The following is a 25,925-nucleotide window of genomic DNA, read 5'->3' on the forward strand; positions in this document are numbered from 1 at the left end:
CAGATCTTGCGAATTGGGGGGGGGGGGGGGGGGTCAACACGTCAATTGGTACTCGCCACTGTGTTCCTCGAACCACTCCATCACACTGCAGGCCTTATGACATGATGCATAGTCTTGTTGAAGAATGCCACTGCCGTCGGCAAACATAATCGTCATGAAGAGGCGTACACGGTCTGCAACCATTGTGCGATATTCCTCGGCCGTCATGGTGTCTTGCACGAGCTCCACTGGACCCATGTACGGCCACGTGGACGTTCCCCAGAGCATAATGGAGCCGCCGCCAGCTTGTCTCCGTGCCGCAGTACAGGTGTCAAGGAGCTGCTCCCGTGAAAGACGACGCATTCGCACCCTCCCGTCGGCGTCATGAAGAAGGTATCGGGATTTATTAGACGATGCAACACTCTGCCACTGCGCCTATGTCCAGAGCTCATTTCAATAGTAGTTGCCGATGTCGCGGAGTCAAAATTGGCACATGCATGAGGCGTCGGCTGTGGAGGCCCATCGTTGGAAGTGCTCGGACCACAGGTTTTTCAGACCCACATATACTGTGCCCAGCATTAAAGTCTGATGTTAGTTCCTCCATACTTCAAATGGTTCAAATGGCTCTGAGCACTATGGGACTTAACATCGGAGGTCATCAGTCCCCTAGAACTTAGAACTACTTAAACCTAACTAACCTAAGGACATCATACACATCCATGCCCGAGGCAGGGTCCGAACCTGCGACCGTAGTGGTCGCGCCGTTCCAGACTGTAGCGCCTAGAGCCGGCCGCGATGGTCTCGCGGTTAAGGCGCTCAATCCGGAACCGCGCGACTGCTCCGGTCGCAGGTTCGAATCCTGCCTTGGGCATGGATGTGTGTGATGTCCTTAGGTTAGTTAGGTTTAAGTAGTTCTAAGTTCTAGGGGACTGATGACCACATATGTTAAGTCCCATAGTGCTCAGAGCCATTTGAACCATTTTTTTGTAGCGCCTAGAACCGCTCGGCCACCCCGACCGGCCCTCCATAGTTCGCCGCCTGTCCTGTTTTACCAGTCTGCCCAGTCAACGACGTCCGACATCCGCAATGAGGGGGCGGCATAAAGTCCCAAGGCATCTGGACGAGATTTCAACTCGGTTTCGCCAAATACTGAACACATCCACAACAGCACTCCTCGAACAGCCGACAAGTCGTGCAGCTTCCGAAGTGATCCTGCCGAGCCTCTGGGCCATCACAATCTGCCCCACGGTCAATCCCAAACAGATCGCGCTCCTTCCATTCTACACACACACACACACACACACACACACACACACACACACACACACACATAGCACACACACTGGTACTATACGCACCGTTCGCGTGTCTGACTAGCAGTCTCACTTCGCCAGGTGACGCTGCTTTTGCGTGGACCGCTTTACATCGATAGTACGTCGTTGATCATAATGTTCTGGCTGATCAGTGTACTTACGAGATGTAGCCTCTGTCTTTCATGATGGGGTTCAGGGAACGCGGTGTGCAAGCGACTGAATAAAGAAGAAGAAGGAAAAAAGTCGTCGTTTCATTCGAGAGTTATCCGTAACAATACAAACACAGCAACGCTCTCTGTAGCCACCCACACCAAAGAGGTAATCTCTTTGCACCTTACAGGCACGAGTAAGAGAAATTCAAATCATCTCCTATACCCCCCCCCCCCCCCAAAGTACACTACAACAATACTGAGTTCTTCCAGTGTCTCAGACGGTATTATATCACAATATTACTGAGTTTCGAATTTTGATGACAGTGCTCTGAATGATACTGAAAATAATCCAGGACCACGTTCGCTTGTAAGGATCTGTCACGCCAGCGTCGGCCGACATTTGCAACTACACGGTGGGTTGACAGCGTGAGCTTGACTCTTTTAACGCTGCACCTGAGAGCTGGTTTTGCCAGGACCGCTTTAAATCGATAGCAGGTAGTTGATCATAATGTTCTGGCTGATCAGAGTACTTACGAGATGTAGCCTTTGTCTTTCATGATGGGGTTCAGGGAAGGCGGTGTGCAAGCGACTGAATAAAGAACAGAAGGAAAAAAACAACGTCGTTTTATTCGACAGTCACCTGTAACAACACAAACACAGGAGTGCTCTCCATAGCATCCCACACGAAACAGGTAATCTCCTTGCACCTTACACGCAAGATAAGAGAAATTCAAATCATCTCCTATAACCCCCCCCCCCCCCCTCCCATATACACTTCAGCAATACTGAGTTCTTCCAGTGTCGCAGACGGTATTATCTCAGCATATGACTGAGTTTTGATAACAGTGCTCTGCATAATACTGAAAATAATCTACGCCCACCTTCGCTTGTAAGGATCTGTCACGCCAGCGTCGGCCGACGTTTGGAACTACGCGGTGAGTTGACAGCGTGAGCTTGACTCGCTTAACGCTGCACGTGAGAGCTGGACCGGAACTGATGTTTGACCGTCCAGTATAATGAAGTGTTACAAACCGGCGATGACAGCGGAGATAACCGTCAGTTTTGATTCTAAAAGCTGCTAATGTGCCAACACATCAGGACGCAGATGTCGACAGCGATATGATGTGGGCATCGGCTCCTGGGCGCCTATAAGAGCGGCCCTCGCGCGCTCTGTGGCCGCACCATGACCGCGATGTTGCTGCCGCTGCTCGACATCAGCCGCTGCTGCTTCTTCTGCCTCGTCCTGGCTGCTGCGTGGGTGGCCGGCGCGCCCAGCAACCTCCAGATGGCGGTAAGTTGGCAGCAGTGCACAGGCAAAGGGTTGCGTCTACGCGGTCCGTAGCTACATTTGGAAAATAAAAGGAAAATCGTGTAATTCTTTAATAGCGCGCCGGCCGGAGTGGCCGTGCGGTTCTAGGCGCTACAGTCTGGAGCCGAGCGACCGCTAAGGTCGCAAGTTCGAATCCTGCCTCGGGCATGGTTGTGTGTGATGTCCTTAGGTTAGTTAGGTTTAATTAGTTCTAAGTTCTAGGGGACTGATGACCTCCGATGTTAAGTCCCTTAGTGCTCAGAGCCATTTGAACCATTTTTTTCAATAGTGCGGTACATTTCTCTAGCCAAAACAGCGCTACTCGTGGGTACATGAGCAGGTCTGATAGGTAGGTGATCCGTCCAGGCAACGCATGTAGCCTTGAGTGCGTTTTCCATGGTTTGCACCCGTCCACTGAGGGCAGTCGTGTAGGCCGCACACTGATGTCGTCTCCTTTCCTCAAGCGATTCAACACCAACCACCATTTTCTAATGATTTTGATGTTTGATCAGTCAGACCGTATAGCTTTAGATGTGTCCCAGATCTTCTTCCAGACTGTCTCGAGTCAAAATTATCTTGTACGACTCATGTTTGTCAAAGCGAGTACATATATTTTAGATGGTTAGCGGAAGACAGGTCCTACTGTTACTTATATTCTCGCACTCCTTCGCTGCCCAGTAAGGCATTTATAACTTCAGGAGAATTCATGTACTCCAAGATAGGAAGCCGTGCGCGCTGTGTAGGCGTATATGGTCCCAGGAATCTTGTCATTGTCTTCATCAACTGAACATCCATTTCCTGTAAATTGGCTCTGTTATAGCAACCAAAACAAAACTAGACTCCCTTCCAACAGGCCTAGGAAGGGCCAACGGTACCGACAGGTCGCCGTGCCTTGCTCAGCCGATAGGAGTCAATGGATTTGGATTTGGAGGGGCATGAGGACAGCACACCGCCCTCCCGGCCGCTGTCAGTTTTCGTGAGCGGAATTGTAAACAGGCGGCCAGTATTTTGCTGCGCTATGCACCACGACCATAGCCGTGGCCCTCAAGGTGTCTGCTTCATAGCACTGTAATGTAGCTGCAACTTTAGTCAAAACTGGATCACGGATGTGGACGGTAGTGAAGACTCCCAGGATGCCCTAGTCAACACTACTTAATCCAACATCATCTGCGGACAGTTCAGTGGCATACACCCATTACTGATCAGCGTGCGCAATTATACCAAACAAGTAAGATTTGTAACACGAAGAACTGAAGATATGCGCGGAAAAACGTACTAAACCTCAAGTGTAAAAAGTTAGATATAAGTGCTGCCATCTGTTACTGGGTACGGGAAATACCAAAATTCACATAGGTCTCACCACTAACTATCACTTGGGGGTGAGACCAGCATCAATTTTCATAGTTCCCGTACCCGGCAGCAAATGGCAACGTTTGTCCCTAAGCTTTTACAGTTGATCGTTGGCCCGTTTTCCCGTGCGTGTCTTCAATTGCAGAAATATGTTCGATAACTCCCCTGTCACTAAACATGTGGGGGGCAGTGTCTACATAGCTTCTGCCCCTCTACCCGGCAAACGTTGAGGAGGATGCAATTAGCTAAGACTCATATGATTTGGAGAAGTTTCCCCTCATCTGAAGGCAGTACTTTTGTGTTTACAGTGTCTGCAGTCTCGCTCTGCACTGCCTGTAGAGAAACAACCGTGCTGGTGCCTAAATAGCAGTGTGCGACGCAGAAAGCAGAAACACATGCGAGCACTTGCCTCGAGCAGTGGTGCCCCCCTGGAGATACGCTGACTGTTGCTTTTGTGTCTCAGGTTTGCGTTTTGCCATAGGATTGAGTGAAAATATTTATTAAGTGAGATTCAGCCTGTTGCCCGATGTGAGAGGCACACGTTATTTGCTTAGTTGGGGATCCTGGATATAGTCGCGGAAGGAGAGAAGGCTATGGAAATTACCAATTCGAACGCTTATTCGCACCTAGATGCTTATTGGAAATGTGATATCTCCTGTCCTAAAACGATATGCTTTCACTATAAAGGCCGAATCTTATAACAGAGACAATAACAGCAGATCATTTTTTTGTTCATTCGGAGTAATAAGCTACGTCTGTCTACTCCACTCGGCATAAGATTACATGTTCCACGACATCGAACCTCTTCATTCTTTCACTTCTTTTGTTTCTCTTCTCCTCGGAAATCTAATGCCTGGACCTTCTTTTTATGGTATCTCTTCAAATGAGTTTAAGCTGTTGACTTTGCTTCTGAATTCTTGTACATCTCTTTTGACCTCTTCTATCCACGAAGAGATGGACTTAATGATTTGGTGTAACTGAATATCACTTTTCTCAGTCGACTTACGTTCATTATCACTACTTGTCCATAAAATTTCACGCGTTCTTTCCGGGTTGTTTCCAAGTCCCATTAGTAGACTTCTGCGCTCGCAGAATTTTCCGAGAATGTTCCTTTCCTTCTTTTCAAGTTCTTCTAACGGTTCCTTATTTAAAATAAGACTCTTCAAAGCATAAAGTCCTTCTGGTTTTATAACTGAATTGTAATGCCTGATTTTGGCTTTGCATGATATTGTCCGTTTGTTATACCTGTTCTGAGTCAGTTTGTGGAGAGGTCCTTTGACTGTATCTTTATCCAGTCCACCTTGTTGGACCAATTCTTCTATGTGTTTGAATTTATTTATCCTATTAATTTTCCAGTATTTCTCCCCCTCTTTTCTGTGTTCCGTATATCCTGTCTTTTCATATGAGAGTTTGAGACCCATTTTTCCAGCGATTTCATTCGTGGTCTCTAGAGCTTTAGATATATAACAACTTAAATTCCGAGGTGGTGACTGTCAGAGTTTGTTTTGCGATTTCCCTTGTTTTTCTGTCAACTCCATTACTAATGTGTTCTGGCTTCTTATTTCTCTAGCTCTCAGAATGCCCGTAAGGTTGAACATAAGCTCCTCGCAGGATTTTCCTTTTCGGAAGCCAGCTTAATATTCTCCAGCCATGTGATCGGATTGTTCAGCTATTCTCTGCAGAACTATGGAGAGTACCTTACCAGCAATTGAAGGTAAGGTGATCCCTCTTGTTGTTCAGGTCCGTTCAGTTGCCTTTGCTGTGGAGTTTGTGTATGAGCGCACATTTCCAGTCTTACGGTATCTTTCAGTTTCTCATGTTTCTTCCATAAGGCCGTCTGTTCCATTTTCAGCAGCTTGCCCTCCTACCTTGCACATTCCTGCCACAATGCCGTCTTCACCTGGTGCTTCATTATCCTTGAGCTCTGTGATAACCTACTACACTTCACTGAAGCTGGGTGGTTTGGAATACAAACTACTCTGGATTTGTTTCTGAGCATCCACTCTTATCCCAGGCTCTTCGGACTTTCCTTTCATATACTGTTACTTATTGATTGCTTCACTGCTATCTGACGTCAAGTTTCTCAAACAAGTAGCTTCTGCATGAACACATACACGTCGTAAGGTACATTAGGTGGGATAGGGTATTTCGCACCGATATTACCAATTTTGTCTCACATTTCATTCGTGCGCTTAAGTGAAGGAAAACTTTAAACTCGGAAAGTTAGAATATATCCAACGTAATCTTGTTCATGATGCACACCAAAGCCTACATAGTATCTTCACAGACTATAGTAATAAAGAAACATTAGACAACGGTAAAAATAAATTCATTTATGACTCTGTTTGTTATGAATGGTCTCTGGAATATCTAAAAGTGATAATGAAGGAACGCTTACGCTGTAACGAAGGCGCACGTCACACCCTGCGTTGTCACCAGTCCTCAAGAAACACTTTACCTGACAGTAGGAAAGTACGAAGCTCAATGAGATGTGCGTCCATGCTCTGACGAAGCTCAGATCCAAGTAATGGAGGGATCAGGGTACCTTTTTTTTGCAGATAAAACTGTGGAGGTGAGCAATGGGCACTCGCCTATTCTCTCACCATTTTCTGCGCAGTGCATTACTTCCTTATTTTCACGGAAACACTTTTGTGTTAAACTGCTATTGCTAAATATAACACCCATTTCTAGAAGTGGACCAGTTTGATGCATTAGTCGTGCGTGATCGCAATTAGGCTGGTTCAGCGTCTCGGCCAATTCCGCAAGAGCCCGAGCCTTCTGTATGATTCTGAATGCTACCAGGTGGCAGTGACAGAAGCGCTTCCCGAAAGTCTCATGAGGCAAGCCTAACAAAAATAGGTGGAGTATACGTCGAGATTTACGCTATCGTTGTGTGCGTGCTGGCAGCAGCAGCAGAAGTGGCTTTTTTGCTGTTGCAGGGCTCGTACCAGGTGCGTCTGGACCACTTTGAGCGCTGCGAGGACGAGGGCACGGGGGAGGTGGTCTTCTCCACCGAGCTGGACGCCGGCGAGGGCGGCAAAACGTACTCCACCAACTGGACCTGGCCCCACGACGTCGACGACCAGATGCCGGTGAGTGGGGCGCTCCCTCGTACGTGCAACGGGAGGGTTGTGGACAGTTCAGTGCACGAGAAGACATCGTCCTCAAACTTCCAGAGTTAAGCACTTGTAAATGTGAGATGGGATCATGAAATGGCTGTAATTTGTTCTTGACCCTTATCTCGGACAAGGTGACCTCACAGGCTGTCTTGTCTTCTCCGATTTCCTCCATACTTATAGGAATTGAAGGCCAGTGTCCGAACATCAGTTTTCTAAAGCAGTACGACGCATTCCTGACCTGCAATTGGCAAAAAATCGGTTTTGAAGATTAGTTTCACGAACACTGTTAGGCAAGAATATTTGTTGCCAGCTGAATGCGTTGTGTAAAGGCTTGTAAAGTCACTGGTTCGACTATCGGTTGGAACAATATTTTTTTGGGCCGGCCGGGATGACCGAGCGGTTCTAGGCGCTACAGTCTGGAACCGCGCGACCGCTACGGTCGCAGGTTCGAATCCCGCCTCGGGCATGGATGTGAGTGCTGTCCTTAGGTTAGTTAGGCTTAAGTAGTTCTAAGTTCTAGGGAACTGATGACCTCAGAAGTTAAGTCCCATAGTGCTCAGAGCCATTTGAACCAATATTCTTTTGTTTACTTTTATCTAAATACTTTGCTTACTATCTGCTGATTAAAAATATTGAATCATAGTCTACATTGAAACACAAAGCGTAAAGTTCTTAGCAAAAAGTTTCAAAAGTTCTTGACCGGTTTACTTCAAATTATTACCATAACCTCTAACAAACAGATTTCAATCAGTAACGTACAGCTTTTGTGTTAAAACCTACTGTGAGAAATAAGACGGGGTGTTTTCTGTTAAAACCTACTGTGAGAAATAAGACGGGGTGCAGTGCAAATGTCGATTTCGTTTTCATGTCGCAGACGGTTTCAACGACAAAAACAAGCCATGTAAATCAACACACAAATTCTAGAACGAGATTTTGACTTTGCAGTGTAGTGTGCGCTGATATGAAGCTTCCTGACAGAATAATATACAAATTATTTCGCCCTTACATTTTGTTTCTTTATGTATACTTTGCCCCAGGTATCACTTTTTCGAAACCCTGTAATTGCTGTCATTAGGACGTACAAGTTTTGGCTCAAAGGCACCTAAAACCATTCTCTGTATTGATCCAAAAGCGTGGCGGTTCCTGATAGCAGAGCAGCAGAGTAGCCTAACTGCAGGCGGCTGGGATTCCATCACGAGATATCTCGGTGCAGGTACATTTTCAATATGCTCATCAAAGATGGGCGGATGATGTTGCCAAACTGGGTGGTCTTAAAGGGAACCTTTGCCACTGTGTTGCTGCATCTGCTACAGGATGACGCGAGAAAGGAAGAATGATAAATCGTATAAGCGGTTTTCTGCTCCGGATCATTTTAAAATTTCGTCGAATCGTTTGGAACGGTCCCTAGTCGTACAGCCCGTACGCCACAGCAAGAATTGCTGTCACGGTACACTCCAAATGTGTGAAATCCCATTCAATGGGGTAGCAGCCTCACGAAGTCCCTAGAAAAGGAATAAATCCACCGGGGGATGGCAGCAGTGACAAAATTTGTGAAGAACTCGTACTGCTGCATATCACACTGCAAACTGCCGTTTCCGATCGCGAAATGTGTAGACGTTAACGGCGCAAGTGAAGGGGTAGTTCCACTGACGCCCTTCACCTTTCGCGTCGATTCCGAGGGGAGGTTTTCCTGAAATGTTGTCCTCGGCAACCGATAAAGAAAATTCACATTATTTCAGTCCTGGGCGCCACGGTTTTGACCTCCGTTGTACAGGCGTCAAAAAAAGGGGTGAAGTTTTGGTAAGAGGGGGTGTGACGACCTTTCCATCGTATTACACTTTCATGACGGCTTTGGACTGAATTGTGGTGAAATGTGGCGTCATTGTGACATCATGAACGTCTGAGCTATGGCGTGTCGATCGCATGTGTTGACCTCCTGCTGTTTGAAACGTCGCTAATACCGAGGGCGTGAAGTTGTTCTTGCACCATTACTTAGGATTGTTGTAGGCAATTTTGAGGTAAATTTCCAACTTATACGTCGCAGGGGGAGGCAATTATGGAGTTTCGAAAAAGTGATCATTCAATATGTTCTTGCAGTTTTACTCGTACCGTCGAGTGATGCTGCATCGCTGTTTTCATTGATTTTGCTACGATGGCGTAGCGCGTTTCTTGATTTTGTGCGGACGTCCAGTAAAGTAATTATTGACACGCTTGTGTGACAAATTAATTAGAAGAAACGGCTTGCTGAAAAGTAAAAATAAAGTCGGGTGCAGTATTTGAAGGAGTATCCAGGCAGGATTAAATTATCTATTTAGTTACAGTCTCCGATTTTTATTCATATTTGATCGCAATACCCGATGTGTAACTGTTAAGAGGCACATTCATCCATGATCTATAGCACACATTGTAAGACGTCGTGGTCTCCTGACCTTCATTGCTTACATATTCCGCACATCAAGACGTTTCATTCAAACCCCAACTCGATAAGATAAAGTCAATGTTGTTTGAATTCATGTAAACGATATGCAAATAACAAGTGCACACTGGGGTTAAAATACTCGAGGCTGGCGCACACACACACATTCCAGACACGACAGTCACAGGAGCTTTTAGTTCGAGAGAGGCAGACCACACAACGGGAGGCCGTTCCCTTCAGAGGACGAGTCAACCCCGGCCACCTGTGGAGCAGAACACGTGTGCCCGAGTGAAAGGGGGAACGACCCCGTGTTCGGCTTAAAAGCAAATTCGGCTGCATTGTGTGGGAGCGTCCAACCTACGCATTCTTTACACATAGCATGCAGTATCAGAGCTTTTCACAGGGAGACAGCAAACGCCAAACGCCGATACTACAGATTTCCGTATTGGTCGCCTTAAACGAAACGTCATTTTCCCGTTTTAGAAGAGCAATGCTGATTGGCAGACGATATTTCTGACGCCTTGAGCTGAAGGAGTAATGGAAGAGACCAAAAGATATACCCCTTCATGTCTGGCGTGGAGAGCCGCCATTCCATTGTCGCTCTTGGAGCGAGGAACAAGTCTCTCCTCAGAACTTCACTGGGAGAGCAGCTCTGTCGAGAACGAATCGAAGCGCGACTCTATATTGAGTCCTTGCGATTAAGTGTTGTTCACTGTGTTGGTCGACACACTTATTGTGCGGTGTGAATGGACAGAGTTATAGTTAAACGCCTGCGAACGAATTTTTGAGTGGCATCGTGGTGGACTGGTTATCTGCCTGATGTACCACGCCAATAGTTAGACTAGGGGCGAATAGGAATCTTTGACTTTATCAAGGCGTAGGTAGAGTTTGATTGGTGAAGGTCAATCCAGATAGAACGAGAGTTATCTTATTCGTCAACAGCGAGCGGCGCAGATACCAGTCATCACAGCTAACGGCATTGCGCACTACAGCTATTGCGAGCCCCATATTTCCTCCACAACAGTACACTTCACTGCATTTCACATGCGACAGCCTCGCCCATACCTAGCAACATTCTAAAGGATAATTATTCAAGTTGAGTAGGCGCGCCTCTCAGCCATTAGTAGGCGCGCCTCTCAGCCATTCTGCCAAGTCAATAACAATCTTAAACTTTGTATAGAAATTTCATTAGCGAATCCTATCCTTGACAGGTAACTTCACATTCCAAAAAGAACCAGCATATAACTTGTTCAATTCATAACTAAAAGTGTCATTGTGATTTCTCAGAATTTTTGCAAAATAAATAATAATTTTCGTTAGTTTCATGTTTTTCTTACGCTAACTAGCACTACTCCAGTACCCAAGTATCCCACTAGTTACGTAAGAAATTTTGTGAATTTTTGTGTCATTTCCTTACAGCGGACGAATCCAGAAAATATTTATTGCTGAAAGTTTTTCAGGCATTTCTCTTTAGAACGTTAGGACCGTCTGTGTGACTTCTGTAGTAGTGTGGGGGTGGAAATTGCATCTCGCAGGAACCACAGGGTAAAGGGTACATCTCAGATTAATCCATTGTGCAGAATAACAGAATAACAGATCAACCCCACGCTCACGACATGTCAGTTCCTCTATTCTCATAAATCGCGGGCAGAAATCACTAACTTAATCTTTTGGTATCACACATTCGTACCTCACTTCTATACATATTTTTCACTAAGGGTTAGTACTTGAGTCGTTCAGAGCAAAAACATTAACACTGTTACTCTCTCTCCCTCTAATCACTTCTCCTTCCACCTTCCTCCAACTGTCCTTTGCTATGATTTTACACAGATATTAATATTTGCATGGACAGTAGTCATGAAATGGAAAATATACGTGTTGCTCACTTACATACATACAAATTCAAAACTTGTAGGTAATGTAGGTATTGACCGAAGAAAAGGTACGAAAAATACGGAAATAAACATGCCAGGAAAATTCCATCGCAGCTTGGTTTCCTTTCCTGCTTGCTCAGTGTACGGTGACTAAGATGAGGGATAGGCTACAGCTCTGCCGCCCCCTCTGATTCCCTTCACGGTCGCCATATCCGGTGTATTCTCAGCTCCTGTGTGCCAGACAACCCGACGACGAGTCCTACAGGCAGCCTACACGGTGTGTTGCAGGCGCAGCTGGCGATCGCCAAGTGGGGCTCCGGGGGCTGGGGCGAGCACGCCTACGACATGGACGCCGAGGACTACTGCACGGCCCTCCGGGACAAGGCCAGGATCGTCTTCGAAACCTTCTTCGGCCACATGTCCGGCGGCAAGTGTCCCATCCCCAAGGTCAGCAGCTCGCAACGCGCCACGCCACTGTTTACGGATCCACAATAAAATTTGTGAAAACGCGACGCTCAAACTGAACATCCTTGCAGTGGGATCCATAGGGTAGTGCTGTTTGGATTGCCGTGCCTGTAGTGTTATTATACACGATGTACAACTTTGCTTCCGCCGTATGCCGATAGGTGGTGACAACGGTAAGTGGCGGTAGAGAGGCTGTATAGGGAGACAGTGGCCAACCGGACGATACGGCGGTCATTTTTCTGCCAAACTGTGGGCGGGACTGTTGAATGGCCAGTAGTGGAGTAGTGGAGTACACACTCACCGAATCAAAAGCACAAGACAATACGGCGAAATCATTCGTTAAATGCCTTAGTGGCCTACTACGTACAGCACAGGAAAATTTGATACAGTGACTGTAAAAATTATTCGTTACTTGTATTTATCTCCTTTAAAGTTCGTTTACTAGACATATTGTAATGCAAGTAACGTAAATAAATAATATATAGTGTATAGCATTTGTTTTGTATCGGAAGTGCATAACGCTAAAGATTTAACGTACCTGTATTACGTCAGACGAATGAAAGTCGTAAGCAGTTGTTTACTTGTGACATGCAAAAAGTGTGAGACGTATTAGTACTTCTTGTCACGTCTTCAAACTTTTTGCATGTCACAAGTAAACAACTACTCGCGATATTCTTTGAATACCTATCGTAGATAACAAACGAAAAGATTACAAAAATAAGCTAATTTTAAATGTAGTCTACTGTAATAACGACCAAATATAACAAGAAAACTATCGTATCCCTTCTACCCCACAGTAAGTAGGCCTATTAAAAACTGTCCTCAAGAGTACCTACAATTATTTACTACGAATAATGTTTCAGCAACCACGACAACTGCGGAAAACGTGCCTACAACTTGCCTGCGTCAACAGTCAGGCAATAATACTGAAACCAAAATAATGCCTAGTGTTCTGATTCGGAACGAAATAAAGTTTGACGCTATAAAGGCGAATGAGCATGCGACAACAATTACAGGAACTTTCCGTTTCCAGCAAGGACTGTCAGATATTGGCTTCAGAAAAGCTTGTGATGCTACCAGTATGCACGCAAACGCTAATTACGTACTAAAAACGATATACAACTAAACCGAACATGCATGCACAACGCATAATAAGTCTCTCAATAATTCAAATACCTTTTAATCGTTTCTGAAAGTCCTCTGAACTTCAATTCAACTCAAAAGCACGACGAACATAGGAAGCGCGAGAGACGTTTGGCAGAAAAATGGCGCCAAAGCTAATCAACCAACCACGGGCAACTTCACCTATGGCCACTCTCTCTGTATACAGGCTCTTTAGGTAGCGGTTGGAAGAAAGAGATCGCAGACGTCAGGCAGTTAGCTTTGATCTCGCTCAACATAACCTCATTCAAACATTAGTCGATTTGTGTCTGCATCATAAAGTTGTTCTTGATTGAAAATGTCAGTTCACGAGCCTAATTCTCTTCATTTGCGGGAGTTGTTACTGTTTTGTTTCAATATGAAGAAAACAGTGGCTGAGTCTCATCGAATGCTCTGAAGTACGTATGGTAAGGACGCTATTAGTGAAAGAACATGACGTAAGGGTTTCAATGCTTCAGGAACGGTGATTTTAATGTCGTAGACCGGCATAGTGGTGGAAGAGAGAAGGTTTTCGAAGATGTAGAATTGGACACATTGCTGAGTGAAGACTCAGAAGAATTGGCACGATTAGTGGGAGTGACACTTAAAAACATCTCAAGGCTATGGGCATGATTCAGAAAGAAGGAACTTGGGTCCCATGTGAGCTGAAACTAAGAGACGTTGAACGGCGTTTGTGTGCTTGTGAACAGTTGCTTCAGAGGCGAAAACGGAAGGGATTTCTGCATCGCATTGTGACCGGGACGAAAAATGGGTTCATTACGATAACCCTAAACGCAAAAAATCATGGGGATATCCCGGCCATGCTTCCACGTCGACGGCCAAACCGAATATTCACGGCTCCAAGATCATGCTCTGCATTTGGTGGGACCAGCTCGGCGTCGTGTACTATGAGGTGTTGAAACCAAGTGAAACAACACAGGTGCTCGATATCGAACGCAGTCAATGCGTTTGGGGAGAGCATTGGAACACAAACGGCCGCAATACAGCGAGAGGCACGGTAAAGTGACTTCGCAGCACGACAACACTCGACCCCACGTTGCAAAAGACGACAAAACATACTTGGAAACGCTAAAATAGGAAGTTCTACCACACCCGCCGTATTCTCCAGAGATTGCTCCCTCTGACTATCACCTGTTTAGATCAATGGCACATGGCCTGGCTGACCAACACTTCCGATCTCATGAAGAAGTCACAAAATGGATCGATTCGTGGATCGCTTCAAAAGATGAACAATTTTTTCGACGCGGGATTCGTACACTGCCCGAAAGATGGGGGAAAGTAGTGGCCGGCGATAGAAAATACTTTGAATGATACATATGTAACCAATTTGTTTCATTAAAACCTCAAATGTTGGGGAAAAAACGGTGGAAGCAAAGTTATACACCTTGTAGCTTTATAAAAACTTTGTACATCTGGATTAACATCAACATGACTGTTGACCATTAAAATTACGACACCATGAATAGGCAAAAGCGTCGATTTGGCATCAAGTGCTGGACATTTATTGATTGTTTTTAGTCCATAGACTATTCAAGAAAAAATGGCTCTGAGCACTATGGGACTTAACATCTGAGGTCATCAGTCCACTAGAACTTAGAACTACTTAAACCTAACTAACCTAAGGACATCACACACGTCCATGCCCGACGCAGAATGCGAACCTGCGGCCGTAGCGATCGCGCGGTTCCAGACTGAAGCGCCTAGAACCCCTCGGCCATTCGCCGGCCGAAGTGGCCGTGCGGTTAAAGGCGCTGCAGTCTGGAACCGCAAGACCGCTACGGTCGCAGGTTCGAATCCTGCCTCGGGCATGGATGTTTGTGATGTCCTTAGGTTAGTTAGGTTTAACTAGTTCTAAGTTCTAGGGGACTAATGACCTCAGCAGTTGAGTCCCATAGTGCTCAGAGCCATTTGAACCCTCGGCCATTCCGGCCTGCACTATTCAAGAGGTCGTAGCTGCTCGTGTATGCCATCTTCAATCAGAAATACGCAAGTGCAAAGTGTTATGACTCGATAAAGCTACAATCGTCCAATCATAGCTGTCAGTTCTTAGACTGCTCTCGGAGATAGCTGATTGGAACTATAACATATGAAACAATAATTTACTTTATTAGAAGAAATTGACTTTATCAGTAGAATTGACTTTACACAATCCATTGTTACAGGAATGTGCCGAAAATTTACGAATGTCTTTCAACAGTAAAGCACCACTTGATACAGCCAATTACGAACTCTTCTCTTAAAGTAAAAGTTCAACATTTACAAAAGTAAAGTGCCATCTGGGACGTGTATAGAGCTGGTAGATAAAGTTGACGGCTTCATCGGAGGTCACAAACTGGGGGAGAGCGAGTCTATGCTCGGCTGTACCCATGGCGACAAAAATCATGTGACACCTCCTCATATCGTGTCGGGCCTCCTTTTGTCTGGCTTAGTGCATCAGCTCGGCGTGGTATGGATTCGACAAGTCGTTGGAAGATGATGCAGAAACATTCAGCCGTTTTGCCTCTATAGCCTACCGTAATGCGGAAGTGTTCCCGGTGCAGGATTTTTGCACGGATTGACCTACGTCCCGTAAATGTTCCATGGGATTCATGTCAGGCGTTCTTGGTGGCCAAATCATTCACACGGATTTGCCGGAACGTTCGTGGAAGCAGTCGCGAAAAACTGTGGCCCAGTGACCATTCCATCGTTGTTTGGGAACAAAAAAGTCCACGAATGGCTACGAACGGCCAACAAGCAGCCGAATATAACCATTTCGAGTCAACGATATGTTCAGTTTGTTACACTGGAGCCAAGGTATCCCGTGAGGGTCGGCAACCCATATTACATCACAGAGGAGGACGTTGTCTATGCTCAAGGCGAACCAAAAGCACCATGGTAAAAACCGGCTATTTACATACAAGATAATGGAAACAGACATTCCGAGTACTACTTCCTGCAGGGGGGAACCAGAGCCATGGCCTGCAGGAAGTACCACTACGCCAAAACCCGATTGTCTGGAGACAGCTATTTAGGGGCTAGAACCAGCCCCGAAGTTCAGTTCACGCCGGATGCCGACCTGGTGTACTGCGGCCGTTTAAGATTACGCCTTCGTCTCTGAATTCTCTACATCTACATCTACATGGGTACTCTGCAAGTCACATTTAAGTGGCTGGCAGAAGGTTCATCGAACCACCTTCACAATTCTCTATTATTCCAATCTCGTATAGTGTGTGGAAAGAATGAACACCTATATCTTTCCGTACGAGCTCTGATTTCCCTTGGATTGTTAATAGGATGTGTGTGTGTTACCACGAACCTTTGTGGAAAATTAGAAGTGAACTTTTGTTAGCTTCAATCAGGAGACTTTTACTGGCATCCTTAATGTTACCTTTCGTTTGTTGTTCCATCATCAAACTTGTGAACTTTCATCAAAAAAAGTTGTGTTTGTCAAAAATTGCGAATTCTGAGTCACAACACAGTTAGACCAGGGGACCCAGTCAATTCCATCTAAACGCACCCTACACCATTATGGAGGCCCCACCGGCCTGCTCTGTGCCTTGTTGACAACTTGAGTCCATGGTTTGGTGGGGTCAGCGCCACACTCGAACCGTACCATCAGCTCTGACCAACTAAAATCAAGGCTCATACGACCACGCCACGGAATTCCAGTCGAGTAGGATCCAACCACTATGGTCACGAGCCCGGGCCAGGCACTGCAGTCGATGTCCTGTAGTTATCAAAGGCACTCGCGTCGGTCGTCTGCTGACATAGCCCGCTGACGCCGAATTTCACTGCATTGTCCAAACGGAAACGTTCGTCGCACGTCCCACATTCATTTCTGCGGTTATATCACGTGGATTTGCTTGTTCGTGAGCACTCTACGCAAACGCCGCTGCTCCCTCGCGTTAAGAGAAGGTCGCTGGCCACTGTGTAGTCCTTGGTGAGAAGTAAAGCCTGAAACTTGGTATTCTCGGCACACTCTGACACTTGATTCTTGTAATAATGAATTCCCTAACGATTTCCGAAATGGAATGTCCCATGCGTCTAGCTCCAACTACCATTCTGCTTTCAAAGTCTCTTAATCCCCGAGACTGATTGACCTACATCTACATATGTACTCCGATAGCCACCAAGCGGTATATGGCGGAGGGCACAATTCGCGCCAAAGTCATTTTTCGCCCCGTCTGTTCCACTCGCGGATCGCACGAGAGAAAAACGACTGTCTGAACGCCTCAGTACGAGCTCTAATTTTCCTATCTTTGAATGGTAATCATAGCGCGATTTGGCTCTGAACACTATGGGACTTAACATCTATGGTCATTAGTCCCCTAGAACTTAGAATTACTTAAACCTAACTAACCTAAGGACATCACACAACACCCAGTCATCACGAGGCAGAGAAAATCCCTGACCCCGCCGGGAATCGAACCCGGGAACCCGTGCATGGGAAGCGAGAACGCTACCGCACGACCACGAGCTGCGGACATAGCGCGATTTGAAACTTGGTGGTAATAATATATGCTCTACATCCACGGTGAAGATCTGATTTCGTAATTTAGTGAGCTGCCCCTTCCATTTAACGCGTCGTCTATCTGCAAGTGTGTTCCTCTCCTGCCATAGAAATTAGTAATGTTGTGCCCCATTTACTGCTCTTGCTGACTCGTAGTGGATATGATACTGCGTTGTACACAATGGTTCCGTATTCGAATCGAGAGCTTGCCTATATGGCGTCTACTTACGGAAAGGCAAATGGCAAAGGGTGGCGGGTAGCGAGGTTGTATCAGGAGACCTTACTCCGACGACAACAACCACGGCATTCAATGTTTGCAACAGTGTTTCGTCGTTTGTCTGAGACAGACTCGTTTCAGGAAGCATGAAATCATGAAGGACGTACCTCAAATATTCGGACACTAGACTTGGAGGAAAACGTGATTAACACTGTGGGAGGCGACCGCCGTGTCAATACTAGGCAGTTGGCCCGCCAGTACAGGATAAGCCAGACGACCGTGTGGAACGTTTTGCATGACAATCGTTACTACCCTTATTACATGCAGTGTGTGCAGGGCTTTTCATGAGCAATAAAAAGTGCGCAAATGATGTTTATGTTGATCTCTATACCAATTTTTTGTACAGGTTCCGGAACTCTCGGAACAGACGTGATGCAAAACTTTCTTTGATGTGCATATAACTGGACGGACGCAATGCTTTGTTCAACAGAATATACGTGTACAGCAATTAAATGAGTTACGCCTTCACAAAAATGTGATTCAATGATCAGTCATTCGTCATTGTAATCTACACTACTATATAAAGACAAGTTATCGCTTAATGTTATTACCAGAAATCTCGTAAAGTACCTGACCGAATTACTTCAGATGAGTGCATGATTCTCCAACAAACCTTCCGACGCACATGGGATACGTATTTGTTAAATATGTCTACCATACAAATGATGAGATGATTAGGTCCCGTACTCCGAGGAGCGTAGAGAACTATGCGGGGGACACGCACCGCTGAATAAGCCAAGTCGTAGCGGAGGTGGTTTGCCATTGCCTTCCTCCGACCATGATGGCGATGCATAATGATGAAGACCACACAGCAACACCCAGTCATTTCGAGGCGGGGAAACTCCCTGACCCCGCTGGGAATCGAACCCTAGACTCCGTGCGCGGGAAGCGAGAACGCTACCGCAAGACCACGAGCTGAGGACTTGTATCGACCACACAAATATGTATTTGAAATCTGTACTTCTGTAACAGGACGAGCCGCTGTTTCCAAAAATATCGTGGAGTTGCTGACCATTTACTTCACACGATTCTGTAATGAATGTTCGGACAGACACAGAATCCTTATTTTCTAATGTGTATAGAATATAAATTCGTACATAATGTGTAAAGAGGAAACATTGTTAGCAGCGGCCACAAAGATCTTCACTGACTTTCTTCAAATTTTTACATGATACACTAATCAACATTCGGATAGATACAGGCTACATAATTTTGATGTATATCCTTTACAATTATATATGTAATCTGCAGGGTGTTACAAAAAGGTACGGCCAAACTTTCAGGAAACATTCCTCACACACAAAGAAAGAAAATATGTTATATGGACATGTGTCCGGAAATGTCCGGAAACGCTTACTTTCCATGTTAGAGCTCATTTTATTACTTCTCTTCAAATCACATTAATCATGGATTGGAAACACAAAGCAACAGAACGTACCAGCGTGACTTCAAACACTTTGTTACAGGAAATGTTCAAAATGTCCTCCATTAGCGAGGATACATGCATCCACCCTCCGTCGCATGGAATCCCTGATGCGCTGATGCAGTCCTGGAGAATGGCGTATTGTATCACAGCCGTACACAATACGAGCACGAAGAGTCTACATTTGGTACCGGGGTTGCGTAGACAAGAGCTTTCAAACGCCCCCATAAATGAAAGTCAAGAGGGTTGAGGTCAGGAGAGCGTGGAGGCCGTGGAATTGGTCCGCCTCTACCAATCCATCGGTCACCGAATCTGTTGTGGAGAAGCGTACGAACACTTCGACTGAAATGTGCAGGAGCTCCATCGTGCATGAACCACATGTTGTGTCGTACTTGTAAAGGCACATGTTCTAGCAGCACAGGTAGAGTATCCCGTATGAAATCATGATAACGTGCTCCATTGAACGTAAGTGGAAGAAACTAAAATGAGCTCTAACGTGGAAATTAAGCGTTTCCTGACACATGTCCACATAACATCTTTTCTTTATTTGTGTGTGGGGAATGTTTTCTGAAAGTTTTGCCGTACCTTTTTGTAACACCCTGTATACTATGGTATGTAGGCAAGTTGTTAAATGTTGTTACTAAAAATATCGAAAAGTATTTGGCCGATCTACTTCAAATTTTTACAGTATGTTCTAATGATCATTCGGATGTACATATGTTACATGTTTAATATATAAATATATATGTAGTATGTAAAGGGGAAAAGTTGCTATCAAACATTCGGAAGAGTACTTGACCAATCTACTTCAAATTTTTACACGATGCTTTGAATGAACAATCAGGCGGACATATATATTTTTTGATGTACACAACACATACATAAGTACAAGTCCTTACTCAAAATTTTTAGACGATACTCTAGTGAACAATCGGACAGACACAGGCTACCCATCTTCTATAATGTGTATATACGTAATATATAGAGGGTAAACATTGTTACCAAACGTCTCGAAAAGTTCCTGACCAATTTCCTTCGAATTTTTACATGATATTCTAATGGACAATCAGACGGGCGTATATAAAGGGTGGTCCATTGATAGTGACAGGGCCAAATATATCACTAAATAAGTGTCAAACGAAAAAAACTACTAAGAACGAAACTTGTCTAGCTTCAAGGGGGAAACCAGATGGCGCTATGGTTGGCCCGCTAGATGGCGCTGCCATGGGTCAAACGGATATCAACTGCGTTTTTTTCAAAATAGAAACCCCCATTTTATATTACATATTCGTGTAGTAAGTAAAGAAATATCAATGTTTTAGTTGGATCACTTTTTTCGCTTTGTGATAGATGGCGCTGTAATAGTCACAAACGTATAAGTACGTGCTATCACGTAACATTCCGCCAGTGCGGACGGTATTTGTTTCGTGATACATTGTTGTTGTTGTTGTTGTGGTCTTCAGTCCTGAGACTGGTTTGATGCAGCTCTCCATGCTACTCTATCCTGTGCAAGCTTCTTCATCTCCCAGTACTTACTGCAGCCTACATCCTTCTGAATCTGCTTACTGTATTCATCTCTTGGTCTCCATCTATGATTTTTACCCTCCACGCTGCCGTCCAGTACTAAATTGGTTATCCCTTCATGCCTCAGAACATGTCCTACCAACCGATCCCTTCTTCTAGTCAAGTTGTGCCACAAACTCCTCTTCTCCCCAATTCTATCCAATACCTCCTCATTAGTTATGTGATCTACCCATCTAATCTTCAACATTCTTCTGTAGCACCACATTTCGAAAGCTTCTATTCTCTTCTTGTCTAAACTATTTATCGTCCATGTTTCACTTCATACAAATACTTTCAGAAAAGACTTCCTGACACTTAAATCTATACTCGATGTTAACAAATCTCTCTTCTTCAGAAACGCCTTCCTTGCCATTGCCATTCTACATTTTATATCCTCTCTACTTCGACCATCATCAGTTATTTTGCTCCCCAAATAGCAAAACTCCTTTACTACTTTAAGTGTCTCATTTCCTAATCTAATTCCCTCAGCATCACCCGACTTAATTCGACTACATTCCATTATCCTCGTTTTGCTTTTGTTGATGTTCATCTTATATCCTCCTTTCAAGACACTGTCCATTCCGTTCAACGGCTGTTCCAAGTCCTTTGCTGTCTCTGACAGAATTACAATGTCATCGGCGAACCTCAAATTTTTTATTTCTTGTCCATGGATTTTAATACCGAACTTTTCTTTTGTTTGCTTTACTGCTTGCTCAATATACAGATTGAATAGCATCGGGGAGAGGCTACGACCCTGTCTCACTCCCTTCCCAACCGCTACTTCCCTTTCATGTCCCTCGACTCTTATACCTGCCTCTGGTTTCTGTACAAATTGTAAATAGCCTTTCGCTCCCTGTATTTTACCCCTGCCACATTCAGAATTTGAAAGAGAGTATTCCAGTCAACACTGTCAAAAGCTTCCTCTAAGTCTACAAATGCTAGAAACGTAGGTTTGCCTTTCCTTAATCTTTCTTCTAAGATAAGTCGTAAGGTCAGTATTGCCTCACGTGTTCCAACATTTCTACGGAATCCAAACTGATCTTCCCCGAGATCGGCTTCCACCAGTTTTTCCATTCGTCTGTAAGGAATTCGCGTTAGTATTTTGCAGCTGTGACTTATTAAACTGATGGTTTGGTAATTTTCACATCCGTCAATACCTGCTTTCTTTGGGATTGGAATTATTATATTCTTCTTGAAGTCTGATTTTATTTCGCCTGTCTCATACATCTTGCTCACCAGATGGTAGAGTTTTGTCAGGACTGGCTATCTCAAAGCTGTCAGTAGTTCTTTATGGAATGTTGTCTACTCCCGGGGCCTTGTTTCGACTTAGGTCTTTCAGTGCTCTGTCAAACTCCTCACGTAGTATCATCTCCCATTTCATCTTCATCTACATCCTCTTCCATTTCCATAATATTGTCCTCAAGGACATCGCCCCTGTATCTCTATATACTCCTTCCACCTTTCTGGTTTTTCTTCTTTGCTTAGAACTGGGTTTCCATCTAAGCTCTTGATATTCATGCAAGTGACTCTCTTTTCTCCAAAGGTCTCTTTAATTTTCCTGTAAGCAGTATCTATCTTACTCCTCATGATATAAGCCTCTACATCCCTACATTTGTCCTCTAGCCATCCCTGCTTAGCCATTTTGCACTTCCTGTCGGTCTCATTTTTGAGACGTTTGTATTCCTTTTTGCCTGCTTCAGTTACTGCATTTTTGTATTTTCTCCTTTCATCAATTAAATTCAGTATCTCTTCTGTTACCCAAGGATTTCTACTAGCCCTCGTCTTTTTACCTACGTGATACATTACCCGTGTGAAAATGGACCGTTAACCAATTCCGAAAAAGGTCGATATCGTGTTGATGTATGGCTATCGTGATCAAAATGCCCAACGGGCGTGCGCTATGTATGCTCCTCGGTATCCTGGACGACATCATCCAAGTGTCCGGACCGTTCGCCGGATAGTTAGGTTATTTAAGGAAACAGGAAGTGTTGAGCCACATGTGAAACGTCAACCACGACCTGCAACAAATGATGATCCCCAAGTAGGGGGTTTAGCTGCTGCGGCGGCTGATCCGCACATCAGTAGCAGACAAATTGCGCGAGAATCGGGAATCTCAAAAACGTCGGTGTTGAGAATATTACATCAACATCGATTGCACCCGTACCATATTTCAATGCAACAGGAATTTCATGGCGACGACTTTGAACGTCGTGTACAGTTCTGCCACTGGGCACAAGAGAAATTACGGGACGATTACAGATTTTTTGCACGCGTTCTATTTAGCGACTAAGCGTCATTCACCAACAGCTGTAACGTAAACCGGCATAATATGCGCTATTGGGCAGCGGAAAATCCACGATGGCTGCAACAAGTGGAACATCAGCGACCTTGGCGGGTTTATGTATGTTGCGGCATTATGGGAGGAAGGATAATTGGCCCCATTTTATCGATGGCAGACGAAATGATGCAATGTATGCTGATTTACTACGTAACGTTCTACCGATGTTACTACAAGATGTTTCACTGCATGACGATGTACTTGGCATGATGGATGCCCGGCATCGCGTGTGATTGAAGCGGTATTGAAAAGCATATTTCATGACAGGTGGGTTGGTCGTCGAGGCACCATACATGGCCCGCACGTTCGCCGGATCTGACGTCCCCGGATTTCTTTCTGTGGGGAAATTTGAAGGATATTTGCTATCGTGATCCACCGAGAACACCTGACAACATATGTCAGCGCATTGTCAATGCATGTGCGAACATTACGGAAGGCGAACTACTCGCTATTGAGAGAAATGTCGTTACACGTATTGTCATACGCATTGAGGTTAACGGACATAATTTTGAGCATTTATTGCATTAATGTGGTGTTTATAGGTAATCACACTGTAACAGCATGCGTTCTCAGAAGTGATTAAGTTCGCAAAGGTACATGTATCCCATTGGAACAACGGAAATGAAATGTTCAAACGTACCTACGTTCTATATTTTAATTTGAAAAGCCTACCTGCTACCATCTGTTCGTCTAACATTGTGACCCATTTGTTTGTGACTATTACAGCACCATCTACCACGAACCGAAAAAAGCGGTCCAACTGAAACATTCATATTTCTATACAATGTAAATATCCATTTGCCTTAATGTGGAGCCAGCTAAAAAAGCCTACCTGCTACCATCTGTTCGTCTAACATTGTGACCCATTTGTTTGTGATCCATTTGCCTTAATGTGGAGCCAGCTAAAAAAGCCTACCTGCTACCATCTGTTCGTCTAACATCGTGACCCATTTGTTTGTGACTATTACAGCGCCATCTACCACAAACCGAAAGAAGCGGTCCAACTGAAACATTCATATTTCTTACATTCATATTTCTTTACAATGTAAATATCCATTTGCCCTAATGTAGAGCCAGCTAACATCGTGACCCATTTGTTTGTGACTATTACAACACCATCTACCACAAACCGAAAGAAGCGGTCCAACTGAAACATTCATATTGTATCCATTTGCCCTAATGTAGAGCCAGCTATTTAGCAACCCAACCATAGCGCGACGATGAATGGACCACCCTATATATAGAGGTTCCTTGCTAAATCCAACTGTGAGAAAGAAAATGCTATACTGTGCTGTGCTACGAAAATGTGCGGTTTTGTTTTGTTTCTCGCAGTCAGACAAATTGTTTCTCCCACACATATATTCTTTTCATTAATAACGTGTTTTGTTGTTATTTTGCACTCATGTTTATTGTCCGTAGGGATTTGGATATGAACAAATGTTACAGTAGTAAAAACTAGTCCAAGGTGAAACAGAGAAAAGGCAAGGGGAAACGTACGTAGAGAAAGGGAAACAGCCGTTGTTTTGAATTTACACAGATATTAATTCGCTGAACTTATTGCTTATATGCCGGACACCGTAAATGGATTTCATTTTCATTCATAAAAATTTTCGGTAATTAACGCCATTAATTGAAGAAAAAGATGTAAATCATGTATAAATAAACACATCAGGAAAATTCCGTCACCATGTGACAAAATCGGAGTACGGGTCTGCTTCCCAAGTCGGTTGCGCTAACTTGCATGCTCGTACGGCTAGCGCTCTGGTATGGTACTCGACAAGACCGTGAAACCCCAAACCTTGGCTTCTTTTTAAACACTTGATAAGTGCACTAGAGCAGCTTTGGCTATATCTATGCTTGTATAGCAGACGAGGGAAAGATTAGGTAAACCGGCGGCCACTCGCTTATAAGCTTGCTTTGTTAGTACTGCTGCAAGTTAGGGGACGACTAGGAGAGCGTGTGTTGGTACCCTTATAATCGTACGCGACTGGATTCCAAAGAGCGACGTTTAAGTCCGGGAAGGATAACGCCTCAAAAAGGGAACACGGAGAGGTACACAGTGTAATGTTGGTGCTGAACTTACTTTTCTTTTAATAAAGAGAATACAGGAGCTAGGAAAAATCTACCACTATAGCGAGCAGAGATAACAGAGAGCTGACACGTAATGGTGTGTGTTTGGCAGGGCACGTACGAGATCCGGGGAGCGCCGCTGACGTTTCAACTGGATAAGTTCCCGGCGCTGCCGTACGGCAAGTACCGGCTGGACACCGTCTGGCAGTACGGAGGGCAGGTCGTGGGCTGCTGGCGCTGGGTCGTCCAGGTCGAGGAGGACCTCCTGTGACGCACAGTGGCGGGCGGCCAATGTTGTGCTCTCTCTCTGAAATAAATACGTTTTGTGTCCATCACTAAACAAATAAGTGAACAAAGTATACAAATTTATTTACTTGACCCGATTCTGTTTTTCCTTGTATCTTCGCCCCCCTGCCTATGACTCCCTAGAGTTCACTCTCCCAGATAATATCTACGTGGTACTATGCTGAACAGATTCTTGACTGTAACTGTGGTTCATGTGAATATGTAGATCTGCCATCAGCCCGAAGCTTAGTTTGAACACCACAGTATTTTAGTGGACATTCTTCTATTGCGGATACCTTCCCCCGATATTTCAACTGACTTATCAGCCTATTGGATTCTGGA

At 44.8% G+C, this 25,925-nt stretch overlaps 1 protein-coding gene across 1 annotated transcript; it reads left to right on the forward strand.

Annotated features, from left to right (window-relative positions):
- The first annotated feature begins 2,636 nt into the window (after window positions 1-2,636).
- On the forward strand, window positions 2,637-25,646 carry LOC126459933 (uncharacterized). The gene is made up of 4 exons (XM_050095891.1): window positions 2,637-2,735; window positions 7,043-7,195; window positions 11,801-11,959; window positions 25,411-25,646. The coding sequence occupies exons 1-4, from the start codon at window positions 2,637-2,639 to the stop codon at window positions 25,567-25,569; spliced, it is 570 nt and encodes a 189-aa protein (XP_049951848.1). The 3' UTR covers window positions 25,570-25,646.
- Window positions 25,647-25,925: the final 279 nt, after the last annotated feature.

This window comes from Schistocerca serialis, chromosome 1, assembly GCF_023864345.2.
Source record: "Schistocerca serialis cubense isolate TAMUIC-IGC-003099 chromosome 1, iqSchSeri2.2, whole genome shotgun sequence".
NCBI lineage: Eukaryota > Metazoa > Arthropoda > Insecta > Orthoptera > Acrididae > Schistocerca > Schistocerca serialis.